At 35.4% G+C, this 16351-nt stretch overlaps 1 protein-coding gene across 2 annotated transcripts in view; it reads right to left on the reverse strand.

The window, feature by feature from the left end:
- Nucleotides 1-16351, reverse strand: part of Zdhhc15 (zDHHC palmitoyltransferase 15) — a 94437-nt gene that overhangs the window by 41652 nt on the left and 36434 nt on the right. For both annotated transcript variants that reach the window (XM_005337490.5, XM_040281766.2), the window contains exons 3-4: nt 14153-14247; nt 7567-7687 (exon numbers count right to left, since the gene is read on the reverse strand). In XM_005337490.5, the coding sequence (XP_005337547.1) occupies nt 7567-7687; nt 14153-14247 (216 nt within the window). The remainder of the gene's footprint in view (nt 1-7566; nt 7688-14152; nt 14248-16351) is intronic.

Here is a 16351-nt window from a genome sequence, read left to right on the forward strand (position 1 = left end):
TGGCCTTTTACCAAGGCAACTGTGCATTAGGGAAAAAGAAATAAAAGCATCATTCCAGAGGGCTACTGGACACTGGCTTTGAAGTGACACTAACTCCATAAGACCCAAAATGTTATTGTGGTTCACCAGTCAGAGTTGGAACTTACAGAGGTCAGGTGACCAACAAAATTTTATCTCAGGTCTGATTCACAGCAGGCACAGTGGTACCCAAATGCCTCCTGTGGATATTTCTCCAGTTTCTAGAATGTATAATTGGAGTAGATATGTTTAGTAGCTGACAGAATCCCCATATTGATTCTCTGAGTTGTATAGTGAGGGTTATCATGGTAGGGAAAGGCCAAGTAGCAGCCAGTAGACTTGCCTCTACCTAGAAAAATGGTAAGACAAAGTAATACTGTGTTCCTGGAGGGATTGCAGTGGTTGGTGCCATCATCAAGGACTTGAAGTATGTTGGGTGATTACTCTTACTACATATCATTCAATTTACCTATTTGGCCTATGCAGAAGACATGTATTGTGAGGAATTATGATAAGTTATTGTAACCTTAACCATATGGAGACCCTAATTGTCAGATATGGCTTCATTGCTTGAGGGTACCGGGTGTGCTGCTATTGATTGGGCAGGTTCCTTTATCTCTAACCCTGTCTATTAGATCCACTAGAGGCAGTCTGCTTTCTGCCTGGCAAAGCATCTTTACTTTCCTACCCTGAGGGCATATCAACTCCCCAGTGCTATATTATAATTCAGTTTGCTGGGATCTTGATCACCTTTATCTTCCACAAGATATCACATTGGTCCATTGCATTGATGACATTATGCTGATCTGACCCAATGAGCAAGAAGTAGCAACTATTCTATACTTATTGGTAAGACATTTGTATCCATTGGGTGAGATAATAAATCCAATGAAAATTCAGGAACATTTCACCTCAGTGGAATTTCTAGGGGGTATAATGATGTGTGGCATGTTGACATACCCCTTCTAAGGTGAAGGGTAAGTTGTTGCATCTGGCCCCTCCTACAACAAAAGAAGAGGCACAGTGCCAAGTAGGCCTTTCTTTTTGGATTTTGAAGATAACAAATTCCTCATTCGGGTTTGGTACTCTAGCCCATTTACTGAGTGACCTGAACAACTGCTAATTTTGAGTGGGTCTCAGATATAAGAGCAGGCTCTACAACAGGTCCAGGCTGCTGTGTAAATGCTTTGCTGCTTGGGCCACATGATCCAGCAGATAAAATTGTGCTTGAAGTATCAATGAAAGATAGGGATGCTGTTTACAGCATTTGGTAGAGCCCTATAGGTGAAATTTTAGTGCAGACCCTTAGTATTTTGGAGCAAAACCCTACCATTCTCCACAGATAGCTATTCTTTTTTTTGAAAAATATTCTTGACCTGTTCCTGGGGCTTAGCAGAGATAAAATCCTTACCCATGGGTCACCAAGTTACCATGTGACATGAGTTTTTCATCATGAACTGGGTGTTATCTGATTCACCAAGCCATAAAGTTGGGTATGCAGAGCAATACTCCACATTCAAACTAAAGTGGTATATATATGACCAGGCCTGAGTAGGCCCTGAAGGCATACGTAAGTAACATGAAGAAGTAGTCCAAATATCTGTAGCCCCTATTCCTGCTATATGACCTTCTATCTCCCAGCTTGCATGGTCTCATGGGAAGTTTCCTACCATTAGCTGACAGAGGAAGAGAAGGCTCATATCTGACACACAGAGGGTTCTATGATATGCAGACACTACTTGAAAGTAGACAGCTAAAGTACTACAATCCCTTTCTGGGATATACCTGAAAGACAATAGAGAAGAAAAATCCTTCCAGTGGGCAGAACTTTAAGCAGTACACTTTTATTTGCTTGGAAGGAGAAATGGCCAGGCACATGAGGATATATCAATTCTTGGTCCTTTGCCACTGGTTTGGATGGATGATTGGAGACTTGGAAAGAATAAAACTTGAAAATTGGTGACAAGGAGATCTGGAAAAGAGTTATGTAAACAGACCTCTCTGAATGCAAAAACATTATAAAGATGTTTGTGTCTCATGTGAATGCTCACTAAAGGTTGATTTCATGTGTCAGTCTTAACTTGCTGCTATAACAAAATACCACAGCCTGAATACTTTCTGAACAACAAATTTATTTCTCAAAGTTCTGAAGGCCAAGAAATCCAGATTTAGTACTGGTGAGGGAGGGCCCGTTTCACAGATAGCACCAACTTGCTCTTTATTCACATGGTGAAAGGGCAAGACAGCTCTCTGGGCCTTTTTATTAGGGCATTAATCCCATTAGTGAGTGCTTCACCCTCATGATCTTGTCACTTTCCCAAGGCTACACCTCCTATTACCATCCACATTTAAGTTTTCAATGTATGAAGGGGTGGGGGCTCACAATCATTTATATCATAGCACCACAACAGAGAAGGATTTTAATAACCAAACAGATATGATGACTTGTTCTGTGGATACCAGTCAGTCTCTTTCCACAATCACCCCATTAATGCCCAATGGTCTCATGGACAACATGGCTATGGTGGCAGAGATGGAGATTATTCATGGGTTCAGAAACATGGCCTTTTATTCACCAAAACCAACCTGGCTTTGGCCACTGCTGAATGTCCAATCTGCCAGCAGCAGAGAACAAAATTGAACCTCTAATATGACACCATTACCCATGATTATCAGCAATGTACTTGGTGTCAGGTTGATTATATTAGAATGCTTCAATCATAGATGGGAAAGCATTTGTTTTTATTGGAATAGAAAGTCTAGATAAAGATTTGGTTTTTCTACATGCAATATTTCTGCCAAAACTAACACTGTGAACTTGCAGAGTGCCTTGTCCATTATCATGTATTCCACACAGCAATGGTGTTGATCAAGGAACTCACTTCACAGCAAGACAAATAAAGCAATGTGTCCATGCTCATCAAATGTACTGGTCTTACCATGTGTATCACTATTCTGAAGTAGCTGGTTTGACAGAATAGTGGAATGGTCTTCTGAAGGGTCAGTTACAGAGCCAATGAGGTGGCAATACTTTGTGGGACTAGGACAAAGTTATTCAAAAGGCTACATATGATCTGAATAAACATCCAATATACGATACTGTTTTTTTTTCTGATAGACAGTATCCACATATCCAGGAATTAAGGGTGGAAATGGGAATGGCACCATTCATTATTATTTGGGGGGTGGGACCAGGGATTGAACTCAGGGACACTTGACCACTGAGCCCCATCCCCAGCCCTATTTTGTATTTTGTTTAGAGACAGGGTCTCACTGAGTTGCTTAGTGCCTCGCTTTTGCTGAGGCTGTCTTTGAACTTGTGTCCTCCTGCCTCAGCCTCCCAAGCCATTTGGATTACAGGAGTGCACCACTGTGCCCAGCTGTACCATTCATGATTACCCTGTGTTACCCACTAACAAAATATTTATTTCTTGTTCCTGTGACTTTTTACTTTGCTAGTCTAGAGGTCTTAGGTAAAAAGGGAGGAATGCTTCCACCAGGAGACATAACAATGATTCTGTTGAACTGCAAGTTAAGACTGACACCTATTCATTTGGAGACGCTCATGTCTCTAAATCAAGAAGGTAGCTGCAATATTCGCTAGGAAAATTGATCCTAACTACTTAGGAGAAATTAGACTACTACTCCACAATAGAGCTAAGGAAGAAGCTACTTTAGGACATTTCTTAGTACTCCTATGTCCTGTGATTAGAAGAATAGAAAACGATAACAAACCTAATTTAGATAGGACTACTTATGGACTAGACTCCTCAGGAATGAAGGCTTGAGTCATCCCACCAGGTGAAGAACTATGATCAGCTGAGGTACTTGCTGAAGGTAAGGGAGTACAAAATGGCTAGTGGAAAAAAGTAGTTATTAATGCCAGCTATGACCATGTGACCAGTTACAGAAATGAGGACTATAATTGTCATAAGTATTCCTTCCTTATTTTGTTACTATCTCTCGGTGTGTATCTCAAATATCTTTCCTTTCTTCCTTCCCGTATTTGCTTATCATATAACATAAAATGTATTGACTTGACATCATAGTATTTGAGTATTGTTAATTTTATATCATAATATTGAAGTTACAAGGAGAAAAGTAAACACCACTGAAGGACTTTTACCTCGTCTTATAGGGAAGGGTTTAGTTTGTTTTTGGTTGTACACAGGATAGTTGTAACATGTTGGGCAGAATTATTGTCTTAGTTTTTTTTCTTTTGTGGTGCTGAGAACCAGACTAGAGCTGACCTGCCTGGTAGGTGAGCACTCTCCACTGAGCTACACCCACAGCCCTTGTTGTTTTTATTTAGAGATTAAGTATGGCTTAAGGAGATGTGTATGTATGCCAAGTTAGTAAGAGGTGATGATTCATTTTATGTGTCAACTGAGTCATGGGGTACTCAGATATTTGGTTAAATATTACTTCTGGGCATCTATGTGAGAGTATTTCTAGGTAAGATTAACATTTGAATCAGTAGACTAACTAGATTGTCATCCCAAATGTGGGTGGGGCTTATCCAATTCCTTATGGACAAGAATAGAATAAATATATAGAGGAAGGGAGAATTTGCTTTCTCTCTGCCTGACTGCATGAGATGGGTCATCATTTTTCCTGACCCCGATTGGAATATCAGCACTCCTGGTTCTTCTGCTTTCAGATGGCAGACCTCAGGGCTTCTCGGCTTCTATGATTGTACAAGCCAATTTCACACATATACATACACAAATATACTCACCACACATTTTACTGATTCTGCTTTTCTGGAGAACTCTGACAGATACACATGGTTAGTTCCTTTTTATCATTCAGCTCTCAGCTCAAATAGCACTTCTTCAGAAAATCTTTTCCTATTACTCTACCATAGGGACTACAAACAAATGCCTTAAGGATCTAGGGAATTTTGAGTAGTAAATGAAGCAGCCTGTTGGGGATTGTGCAGAATCTGAGAATTCATGTTCTTTCTTAAGAGGACTGCCACTACTCAGATCCAGCTAATTTTTGCCATGTTGGAAGGCAAATTATTGCCATACTGTGTTAGTTTCAAGAGAAGCCAGAAACCTGGATTTTTAAGTAGAAATATTCTAATCATTAAAAACTAGCAACAAATGCAAAGTTTTAAAAGTCACTTTAGATAGACAAAGAAAATGTGGTTGGTATACATAATGGGATATTATTTAGCCACAAAAAATGAACTCTTGTTATTTGTAGCAACACAGATAGAAGTAGAGGTCATTATGTCCAGTGAAATATGTTAGACACAGAAAGACAAATACTACATGTTCTTATATGCTCAAATTTCAAAAGTTGATTTTATGGGCTGGGGTTGTGGCTCAGTGGTAGAGTGCTCGCATAGCATGCTTGAGGCACTTAGTTTGATCCTCAGCACCACATAAATGTAGAATAATGATATTGTGCCCACTTAAAACTAAAAAAATATTTTTTAAAAAGTTGATTTTATAGTAGAGGATATAAAAGTGCTCAATAGAAACCAGGAAAAGTAGTAGGCAAGGATATAGAGGGAAGTTAGATAATAGGTACCAAAATATAATTACAAAGGAAAAATAAGTTCTAATGTTCTACAACATAGTAGGGTGATCATACTGAAAACAATTTATTATTTAATTTGTAAAGAACTAGAAGAGAGGGGCTGGGGTTGTGGCTCAGCAGTAGAGCGCTCGCCTAGCATGTGCAAGGCCCTGGGTTCAATGCTTAGCACAACATATAAATAAATAAATAAAATAAAAGTATTGTGTCCAAGTACAACTAAAAAATAAATTTAAAAAAATTTTTTAAAAAGAGCTAGGAATAGAGGAGTTCGAAGGTTCCCAACACAATAAAATGTCAAACTTTAAAGAGAAAAATACTAATTATCCTGATTTGATATTACACATTGTATACATGTATCAAATATCACACTATATCTCATAAATATGTAAAATTATTTTATGTTAATAAAAACACAGAGATAAAACAAACTATATCTCTGAGCCCAACTCACCCCATATGCATCTAGTTTGTATCCTCTGCACTATTATATTATTTTGTTGGCTACTGCCTAAAATTATATAATTTTCTGTTTCTCTCTTCATTAGAATTTAAACACCACAAGAAACTTTGTGACTCTATGTTCAGCTGTGTATTCCCAATGTTTAGAATAGTGGTCATACACATTGGTTACTTTTTAAAAATTAGTATTATGGAAGTTTTCAAATATACACTAAAAGTAGAAACACTAGAATAATAAACCCCAGGTACCATATCCAACTTCAACAATTATCAACCCTTATGCCATTTTTGTTTAATATGTTTCTTCCACTGGCTTTTTACTTGAGCATTTTAAGTAAATACTAGACATTGTGTCACTTCCAGCCAAAACTATTTCAGTAAGCATTAAGACTTTAAAAAATCATAACCATTGAATTACTACTCTAACAAAATTAACAATAAGTCCTTAATGTTATCTTAAGTCCTTAGTATGCAGACCAAATTAAAATTTCCCCAATTGTCATACGGTGTCTTAGTAAACATTTGTTGAATAAATAAAAGATGAGGGAATGAACATAATTGCCTTACAGTATACTTTTCTAAGGCTTGAAACATAATCTCCCATATTAGAAATATTAGAATGGTTTGGCCAGAGAAGTCTTGTATTCAAAATTTTAAAGGTGGAGAACTGGTTCAACAAGTACTGTTCTAGTCATACCAATAAAATCTAAGAGTATAATTCCATAGAGAATATTTACCCAAATAAAATGAAAATATCTCTTTGCACAGATACTTGACCCATACTAGTTAAGTACTGGAAACAACCCAGATGTGTATCAATCAGTGAATGGTTAAACTATGATATACAATGTAAATAAAAGGAATAAAGTATGCAAAATATGAATGAATCTAAAAAATATGCTGAATAAAAGAAGCCAAACACAATTGTACATACTATATGATTCCAATTTATAAAATTCTAGAGCAGAAGAAACTAATCTATAGTAGAAAACTATCAGAATAGTGGTTGTCTGTGGGTCAGGGATTGACTGGGAAGGGGCAATGACAACTTTCTGGGGTGGTGGTAATGTTGATAGGGGTTTTAGTTGTACGGTTGTGTTTACTTTTCAAGAAAAAATGAATTGTACACTTAAGATTTTTACATGTTTTGTATGCTAATTTTGCTAAAAAATAATGTTAAATTATTTAGGTGGGTGTGTATTGATGCATGGTATTTACTTTGAAATGTATCAGAAAATAAGATGGTTTGGTGGAAGATGCTAAAGGAATGGATATATGGACAGATATGTCCTTACATATGCAATATAAGCAATATAGTAAAATGTTAGTGGTAGATTATAATTTTGGTGTTGCAGGTGTTTACAATTCTCCCAACTTTGATATGTGTTTTAAAACTTTTATAATAAAATGTTGAGAAAAAATTCCATAGTGGCTTTCAGAAGATGAAAGAGACAATGGGCTAGGTTGACAACATACATCACTTAATGTTTCTGAGATCTTTGCTGAACTTCCTCTCTTGCTGACATTGAATACACTGACCTCCACTCCCGGTTCTTGTGTAAACTGGTAGCTTCTTGGCCATATCAATAAGCATTTGCTTCTGGACCTCAGGTCTCTCTTCATTTTCATAGCGCTCCTTGTCTGTATAGGACAAGTGGAACTGGAAGCAGAAGTGATAGGCAAAACTTTATTTTACAATGTTTGCAGAAAGGATTTAAAACAATAACTATGTAAATGAAAATATCTGTTACCTATCCTTGAAGATCAGGTACCAATTTTGCTTATAACCTGGATACTTATCTCTGTTATATTATCTGACTTTTATCTCAATTTTCATAATTTTATGATTTGTAGTACTGTTGTATAAATACAGTAAAACTTAGATAAAGTATCTTGTCCAAGGTTGAACTCATTCAGCTCAGCTCATCAGACTCCAAGACTTGCACATTGTTCACTCCATTATACCATAATATGATGTTGCAAAGCAGGTTTGTAACAAATTGCTTCCTAGAACCCGTTGAAGGTTAACCATGCTTATTAGGTTGCAAATGTTTTTTTCAGGTGACACTGATAACAGTCTTGGAGAAGCTGGATGAGACTGTGACATTATCTGCCTATTCTAGTCTTAAAGTAGTAGAAATTTGAGTATTTCAAGTATGTATTTGAGAAGTTTTTTGATACAGACCTTGTTGTCATATTATGCAAAGATACTTCACTAATCTTGCAAACAATATGCTAACAATTTCCCAAAGTAATACAGATCTGAAAGCTTTCTTTTGTCTGGGCCAAAGGGTAGACAAAGGTGAAAAAGGGAATTTACGGGTTTAAGCCTCAATGCTGCTCCTGAATATAAACTCAATTTGGAAAATCAGACACTCTTACTTTTTCTTCATCTGTAAATTCAAAAGATCATTGCAGATATGCTGGATAAAAATAAGAAATTGAAAGTCTTACTTAAAGTCTAATTTTTAGATCATTTAAAAATATTAAAACATCAGTCTTTTAACCCTTCTAATTGGTATCTAATATAGTATCTTATGCAACTTTATTTTATCTTTTTAAAAATGTTTTTTAATTGTGGATAGACCTTTATTTTATTTATTTACTTGTAGTACTGAGAATCAAACCCAGTGCCTCACTCACACCAGGCAAGTGCGCTACCACTGAGTCATAGCCTCAGCCCCTTAATTTTATTGTATTACTGTTTTGTTGCTGTGCTGGAGATCAAACCCAGGGCCTTGTGCATGCTAGGCAAGTGCTAGGCTACTTAAGCTAAATATATGCCTATAGTGTATAATGACTCAGCAATTCCACTCTTAATTATATAACCAAGAGAAATGAGTGTGTGTGTACATGTGTATATGCGTGTGTGTTTTATATGTAAACACATATATGTATACGAAAGATGTGTACAGGGATGTTCAGTTTTGTTCATAATAGAAAAAATGGTAACAACTCAAATGTCCTTCAATGAGTGAACAGATGAACCAATTAGAATAAAAGGGAATAATCTACTTTAAGAATCATATGTAGTGGTATGTTTTATGGTATAATGTCATTCTGAAGCAAAGTGAGAATTAAGCACCCTCTTCGATATATGTGGAAATGTGTAGGAACATTTTGGGATGTTACAATAAATGTGGTATACTATAGGCACTTAATATTTAGCCCAGGACGCTAAGGATTCTGCAATGAACTGTACCAAAAGGCTATAAATCTATGTTACAAAGTAGTGATTAAATGTTGTAAATGAATATAAAAACATCTGGTTATTTTATTTCTTAGTAGAACAATTATCTTGATCAACACAAAGGTATGAGTTCTTTAAAAATTCTTTTTTTTACTTTTGATAATTAAAAGCAGCACCTTGGGGCAGCACTTTAGTTTTTGAGATGTTCTTACAAATGTAACTTTCTTATGGTACACTGCATATACCTGAAAGGTGAATACAGGGTTGTTTCTATTTGTATGCGAGAAATAACTTGTGGTCATTCAAGAGGTCAGCTTTGGTTTAGAATGTAAGGCATGGATGCCTTATTTCAAGGAACTAACCAAGCCTTGTTGAGTATCAGAATGCAATGAGCCAATGAATGCATTTGGGTAGGACAAATGATGATAGACTGGGATGTATGTTGTATTAGAGAAATTAATATTGGGGAACTCTCCATTCTCTTAACAAATTAAAAATGATAAAAGATGTAGTTTTAAATGTTAGACATTTGTGGTGCTTGACTAAATCCTGTCATAATCTGTCATGATTTAGATATGAGGTGTCCCCCATAAGCTCATGTGTGAGACAATGCAGGAAAATTTAGAGGTGAAATTATGAGAGCCTTAACCTAATTGATGAATTAACCCCCTGATAGGAATTATTAACTGGGTGATAACTGAAGGCAGATAGGAGGAGGTGGGTCATTGGGGCTGTGCATTTGGGGTATATATTTTGTCCCTGATAAGTCAAGTTTAGTCTCTCTCTGCTTTCTGGTGCCATGTTCTGAGCTGCTTTCTTCTAACACAGCCTTCTGCCTTGATGCTCTGCCTCACTTTGGGCCCAGTGCAATGGAGTTGGCCATCTATAGACTGAGACCTCTGAAACTATGAGCACCAAATGAACGTTTCCTCCTCTAAAATAGTTTCTGTCAAGTACTTTGGCCACAAAATGAAAAAAAACTGACTAGAACAGCTCACCCAGTTTAGGCTTATAAAATTGCTAACCATTCAGGTTGCAAGTGTTTTTTTTCAGTTGACACTGATGACAGTCTTGGAGAAGCTGGATGAGACTGTGGATGGCCTACAGGCTTCATAAAAAATATGAAGGGAAAAATTATTTTTATTGAGCTTAAATTCACATAACTTAAATTTCATTTTAAAGGATGCATTTACAGTGTACAATTCAGCGATATTTAGTACATTTACAATGTTGTGCAACCATCATCATTATCTAGTTCCAGAACATTCTCACCACCCCAAAAGGAAATACCTTCCTTATTAAGCAGTGCCCATTCCCATCTATCTCCAGACTTGCCAACCAGAAATCTACTTTCTGTCTCCGTGGATTTTCCTTTTTATGGGTGGGGGGCAGTACTGGGAATTGAAACCAGGGACTTGTGCATGCAAGGCAAGCACTCTACCAACTGAGCTATACCCTTAGCTCTGGGTTTGCCTTTCTAGATATTTCATATAGATATGATCAAAACTGTGTGGCCATTGGTGTCTTGTGTCTTTCAATTAGCATAATATTTTCAAGGTTCATCCATGTTATACTACATATCAGTACTGAATTTCTTTTTATGACTGAATAATATTCCTTTACATGGGCATACTGTACTTAATTTATCCATTTTTCTGTTGACGGACTGTTGTTTCCATCATTTAGCTATGGTGACTAGTGCTACAATGAACAGTTAAGCATAAGTATTTATTTGAACTCTTGTTTTCAAATATTTTGAGTATATATCTAGGAGTGGAATTTCTAGGTCACATGGTAACTCTACATTTAACTTCATGAAGAACTGGACAGCTATTTGCTATACTAGCACTACCATTTTATATCTCTAGTATCAGTTTAGGAGGATTCTGATTTCCTGACATCTTCACCAATTCTTGTTATTTTTCATTTATTCTTTCACTCAGTTTTGACCTTCCTAGTGGTTATGAGGTAGTATCTCATCATGGTATTGATTTGTATCTCTCTAAATAACTAAGGTATTAAATAATTTTTCATGTGCTTATTAGACATTTGTATATATTCTTTGGAGAAATGTCTGTTCAAGTCTCTTCTCCAGTTTTAAATTAGGTTGTTTATCTTTTGTTGTTGAGTTCTAAGAATTATTTATATGTTATGAACACTTGATACATCATATGTATAAATTGCAAATATTTTCTACCATTCTTTGTGTGATCTTTTCATTTTTTGATAGTGTTGCTTGATGTTCAAAAGTTTTAGTTTTGGTTATATCAAATGTATTTATTTATTTTTGTTGTTTGTGCTTCTGTTGTCACATCTAAGAAGCAATGGTGCCAAATCCAAGGTTATGAAGATTTCCTCCTAAGTTTTTAAAATATTTTTATTAGTTGTTGATGGACCTTTATTTTATTTACTTAATTTTTTATATGTGGTGCTGAGAATCGAACCCAGTGCCTCACACATGCTTGGGAAGTGTTCTACCACTAAGCCACAACTCCAGTTCCCCACCCCTAAGTTTTATTCTAGGAATTTTGTAGGTTTAGGTCTTCTATTTAGGTCTGGTCCATTTTTATTATAATAAAATATATATAACAAAATTTAACTATTGAAACCATTTCTAGGTATACAGCTCAGTGGTATTAAGTATATTCCCATTGTTGTGCCACTATCACGACCACCTCCAGAACTTATATTAATGACCCAAAGTAAAATTTTATACTCATTAATTAATTCCCCATTCCCCACCCTGTATTTTTTATATGTTATTGTTGATAGTAGGCATCCTAATGGTTATGAGGTAGCATCTCATTGGTTTTTGCTCTTCATTTTCTGGTTAAGATATAAAATTAGACTATTTAAAATGCTTATCCTTTTTAAATGTGTTTACAATTTTATTGAATCCCATGGGGTTTTTTAAATTTTCATTCATCTTTGTTATGGTCTAGATATTAGGTGTACCCTAAAAGCCCATGTGTGAGACAATGTAAGAAGGTTTAGAGGAGAAATGATTGGGTTATGAGAGCCTTAACTCAATCAGTGAATGAATCCCCTGATTAGGATTAACTGAGTGGTAACAGTAGGCTGGCAGGGTGTGGCTGGAGGAGGTGGGTCCCTGGAGGCATGCCTCTGGGGTATATATTTTGTCCTTGGTGAAAGGAACTTTCTCTGCTTCTTGATCATCTCCTGAGCCACTTTCCTCTACCATACTTTTCTGCCATGATGTTCTACCTTACCTCAAGCCCCAAGGAATAGAGTCAGTCATCTATGGACTGTGACCTCTGAAACTATGAGCCCCAAAATAAATGTTTCCTCCCTTAAAATTATTCTTGTCAGGTCTTTTGGTCACAGCAGCAAAAAAGAGCTGAATAAAACAATCTTGATGAATTTTCTAATTTTCCTGTGATTTCTTACATGATCCATTGATGAAGAGTGTGTTTAATTTCCACATATATGTGAATTTATAGTTTTCCTTGTCTTATTGATTCTAATTTAATTCCATTGTAGTCAGAGAAGATACTTTATATGAGTTCAGTCTTGTAAATTTACTGAGATTTCTATTGTGGCCTAATGTGTGGTCTATACTGGAAAATGCACTTAGGAAGAATGTGTATTCTGCCGTTTTGAAGTGGGTATGTTACATGTAGCTGGTTTACAGTGTTGTTCAAATCTTTCATCTCCTTATTGATCTTCTGTCTAGTTCTTTTATCCACTATTGAAAATATGGTGTTGAATTCTCTATTATTGTATGACTTTATATTTTTTCCATTAAATCTGTTAGCTTTTGCTTTTTATACTTTGGGGTTCTCTTATTGATAACTTTCACATATTTTTGATAAAGTGATCCCTTTTTCAATATAGAATGTCTTTGTCTCTTGTTAAGTCTGAATTAAAGTCTCTTTTGTCTGATATTAGAATAGCCACCCTTGGTCTCTTTTGATTACTATTTGCTTATATATTTTTCTGTTCTTTCAACTTTTTATGGCTTGCTTCTAAAGTTAAATTTTGTGGACAGCTTAAATATAGATCATGATTTTTTAACATTCATTCTGCCAATCAGCTTTTTACAGGAAAAGTTTAATCCACTTATGCTTCAAGTAATTATTCTTTAGGAAGGATTTCTGCCATTTTGCTCTTTATTTTCTCTCTATATTATATCCCCCATATTCCTCAATTCCTGCTTCACTGCCTTTCTCTGTGTTTAATTTTTTTCCTTTTGTATCATTTTGATCCATAATGGAGAAAATTTGGATCCACATTTTTCCTAGTGTTTGGAAACTGGTAAAATCTCTCCTATTGCTTTTTTTCCTACTTCAGAATCTAACTTAGCTTAAATAAATGCTTAGTAGCATTTATCATATAATAAATGCCTGATATAACCACAAATTCCTTTATGAATTTCAAATACTGCATGAAACATGTGGATTTAAGAGAACACAGCTTGAAAATGATTGATTAAACAATTATATTTTTCTTCAGAGTCTTGCTGGGTATGAAAATAATACGCTTTATAGAACTGAACTTGTTGAGGTCTCAGAATTGAAGTAGGTCCTTGTTTTTTTTCTAATTAAATCACAGTACAGGTAGTGGTTTCCTAGTCTTAAGATATCCAGGACTAGTGGTTTTACAAACTCATTCAATAGTCTACCCTACCTTTAATGTACCTTTATCACTAAGTGTTCTTCTTTAAGATGAACTTAAACCAGTCATGGTGGTGTGCAACCAAAACCCAAGGGACTTGGGAGGAAGAGGCAGGAGGATCACTCAAGCCTAGGAGTTCAAGGCCACTCTGAGCAACATAACAAGACCTCATTAAAAAAATGATTACCCTGATTTTATTTTTAATGGAATTTAATTGCTCCACTTTTGTCCTCTTCTTGCTTTATTAGCATCTCTACTTTCCTTTGTTCTTAGCATGTATGAAGTGACCAATATTCTTACCTTCTGGTTAGGTTGCTGTGGGAGTGTAAAGATGGACTTCCAGTAGGTCCACGCAAAGAACACAAAAATGGCATGGTAGAGTATGAGGTAGATAACTGAAATGAAAAAAAAATCAGGACTTATGTTAACTTTTTATCCATTTTGAGAGTTCAAAAACACAAACTTCCATGACAAATTTTTATCTTGTTTTCCTATTGCCAAGTATCTCTAGTATTATTATGAAATATTCATTTCTAACATTTTCCCAAGCAGTGACAGAAATAAGTCATAATGCCAAATTTTGAAGCAGAGACTTCCTGGTAGTTGTATGCTCTAAAAGTTTCCATGTGATTCTGTGAGTAAAACAGAAAATGTCCTTTATGACAATATAGGAAAAGCTACTTTTATTATTATTATCTCTGACACTGCGAGTAATGAAATGTGACAGCTATATAAAGATTATAACATTCTCTCATATTATTATAATATTCCATATTATCTCACTTTATTTTCTCAATAACATTGTGCAATAATAGTATAGGGTAGTTAATTAATTATCATGGGTAGTTGATTAACCAAAGTCACACACGTAGTGTATAAAATGGCATAGTGTTAATAGCCAAGTATTAGACATAGGACTTCTGACTCTAGGTCTCAAGCTCTTTTCAGTAGCCCAAAACATTACACACTTTTGATGTACCTCTAAAACAGTTGTACAAGTGCCTCTCTACTGCCTTCTTTTTCATAACCTTTGCCTCTTAGATAGCTCTTCTAACATGGGGAATTTTGGTATTCTCCACCAAAGTGGTTATAAAACTGAAGGTCAGTTTTTGTTTCATTGTGAGTCCTTGAATGGCTTGGTATTATTACTTCAATCCATCAGAAAGACTCAAGGGAATGATGTGACTCAAGATAAAGGTAACAGGGCTGAACCTCTCATACATTTATGGCTAAATTGAAAAATGCCTTATTCTCTGGCCCATGCTTCCTGCCCCACAGTACATTTATATCTGCTTGACTTTAGTAATTATGAAATCTCATTTTAACATTCAAGAATATAAAGTAAAAAATTAATGTTCACCCCACACATACATCTAACTTCCACTCTCCTCATCTTAAGGCATAACGTCTCTTTGGTGTTGGGTATATATCATTCCAGATCTTCTCATTTTTATATGCTTATAAATGTATTCATACAATAAACATGAAATTTTTATGGTATTTAAAATTTTTCTTTGTGTTGTTTTTGAAAAGTAATACATTCATAAGGTTCAAAATTTGAAGTTAGGGAAGTTTACAATGAAGTCTCCTTTTTATCCCTGTCCCTCATCTGCCCGGTTCCTTTCCCTGGAAACAATAATTTATTATGTATCCTTCTGAAGTTTTTTAAAAACAAAAATCACTAGTGTGTTTTCCATACAAATAGTAGAATTCTACACACTAGTCTATATACTATTTGATATTAGTAGTATTCTATACAGTATTCTATATACTATTCTGTACCACACTTGTTTTTCACTTAGAGTTGTAGATTATTTCACTTTATATAATTTGGAGAGAGTGAGCTTTCTCAATTCCTTTTAAAAGACTTCAAGAGATTCCATTGCATGAATTTACTATAACTTATTGAACCAGACTGTCTGATGGAACTTTTGTTTTTTTTCCTCTTCTTTTTCTAATAGAAACAATGCTTCAATAAATAATGTGTATGTATATTGGTTAGCACATGCACAAAAAATATGTGTAGGATCAACTCCCTAAAGTAAAATTGCCAGGCCAAAAGGTATGCCTTCTAGTAGATATTGCCAAGTTGCTAATGAGAAAAGTTATATTTGATTTATGTTCTCATCTTCAATGAATGAATGCTTCTTGCTCCATAGTCTATCCTTTGTGAAGTGTTATCATGATGTTTTTTTATCTTAGGCAACCTTTGTTTATAGAGATCAAGGGTAATGGGGTTAACCAATTTAGATCACTTGGCAGTATTTTATTGGCATTAACTACGTTTTACTGCAATGATTGAGATGGGAAGTGTGGGACTTTAACTTCATCCAGGTCCTACTACACATTATTGACTGGTTTGCTTATGGAATTGGAAATGGCTGGGTCTTATTTCTGTATTCCAAGGATTCACATAAATTATGGATGCTTTTTTACAGACATGTAAAATAAAGGATCTTGTGGCTAATGAAATCAAGGCTATTCCATAGATTGATATGA

Source organism: Ictidomys tridecemlineatus, chromosome X (genome assembly GCF_052094955.1).
Source record: "Ictidomys tridecemlineatus isolate mIctTri1 chromosome X, mIctTri1.hap1, whole genome shotgun sequence".
NCBI lineage: Eukaryota > Metazoa > Chordata > Mammalia > Rodentia > Sciuridae > Ictidomys > Ictidomys tridecemlineatus.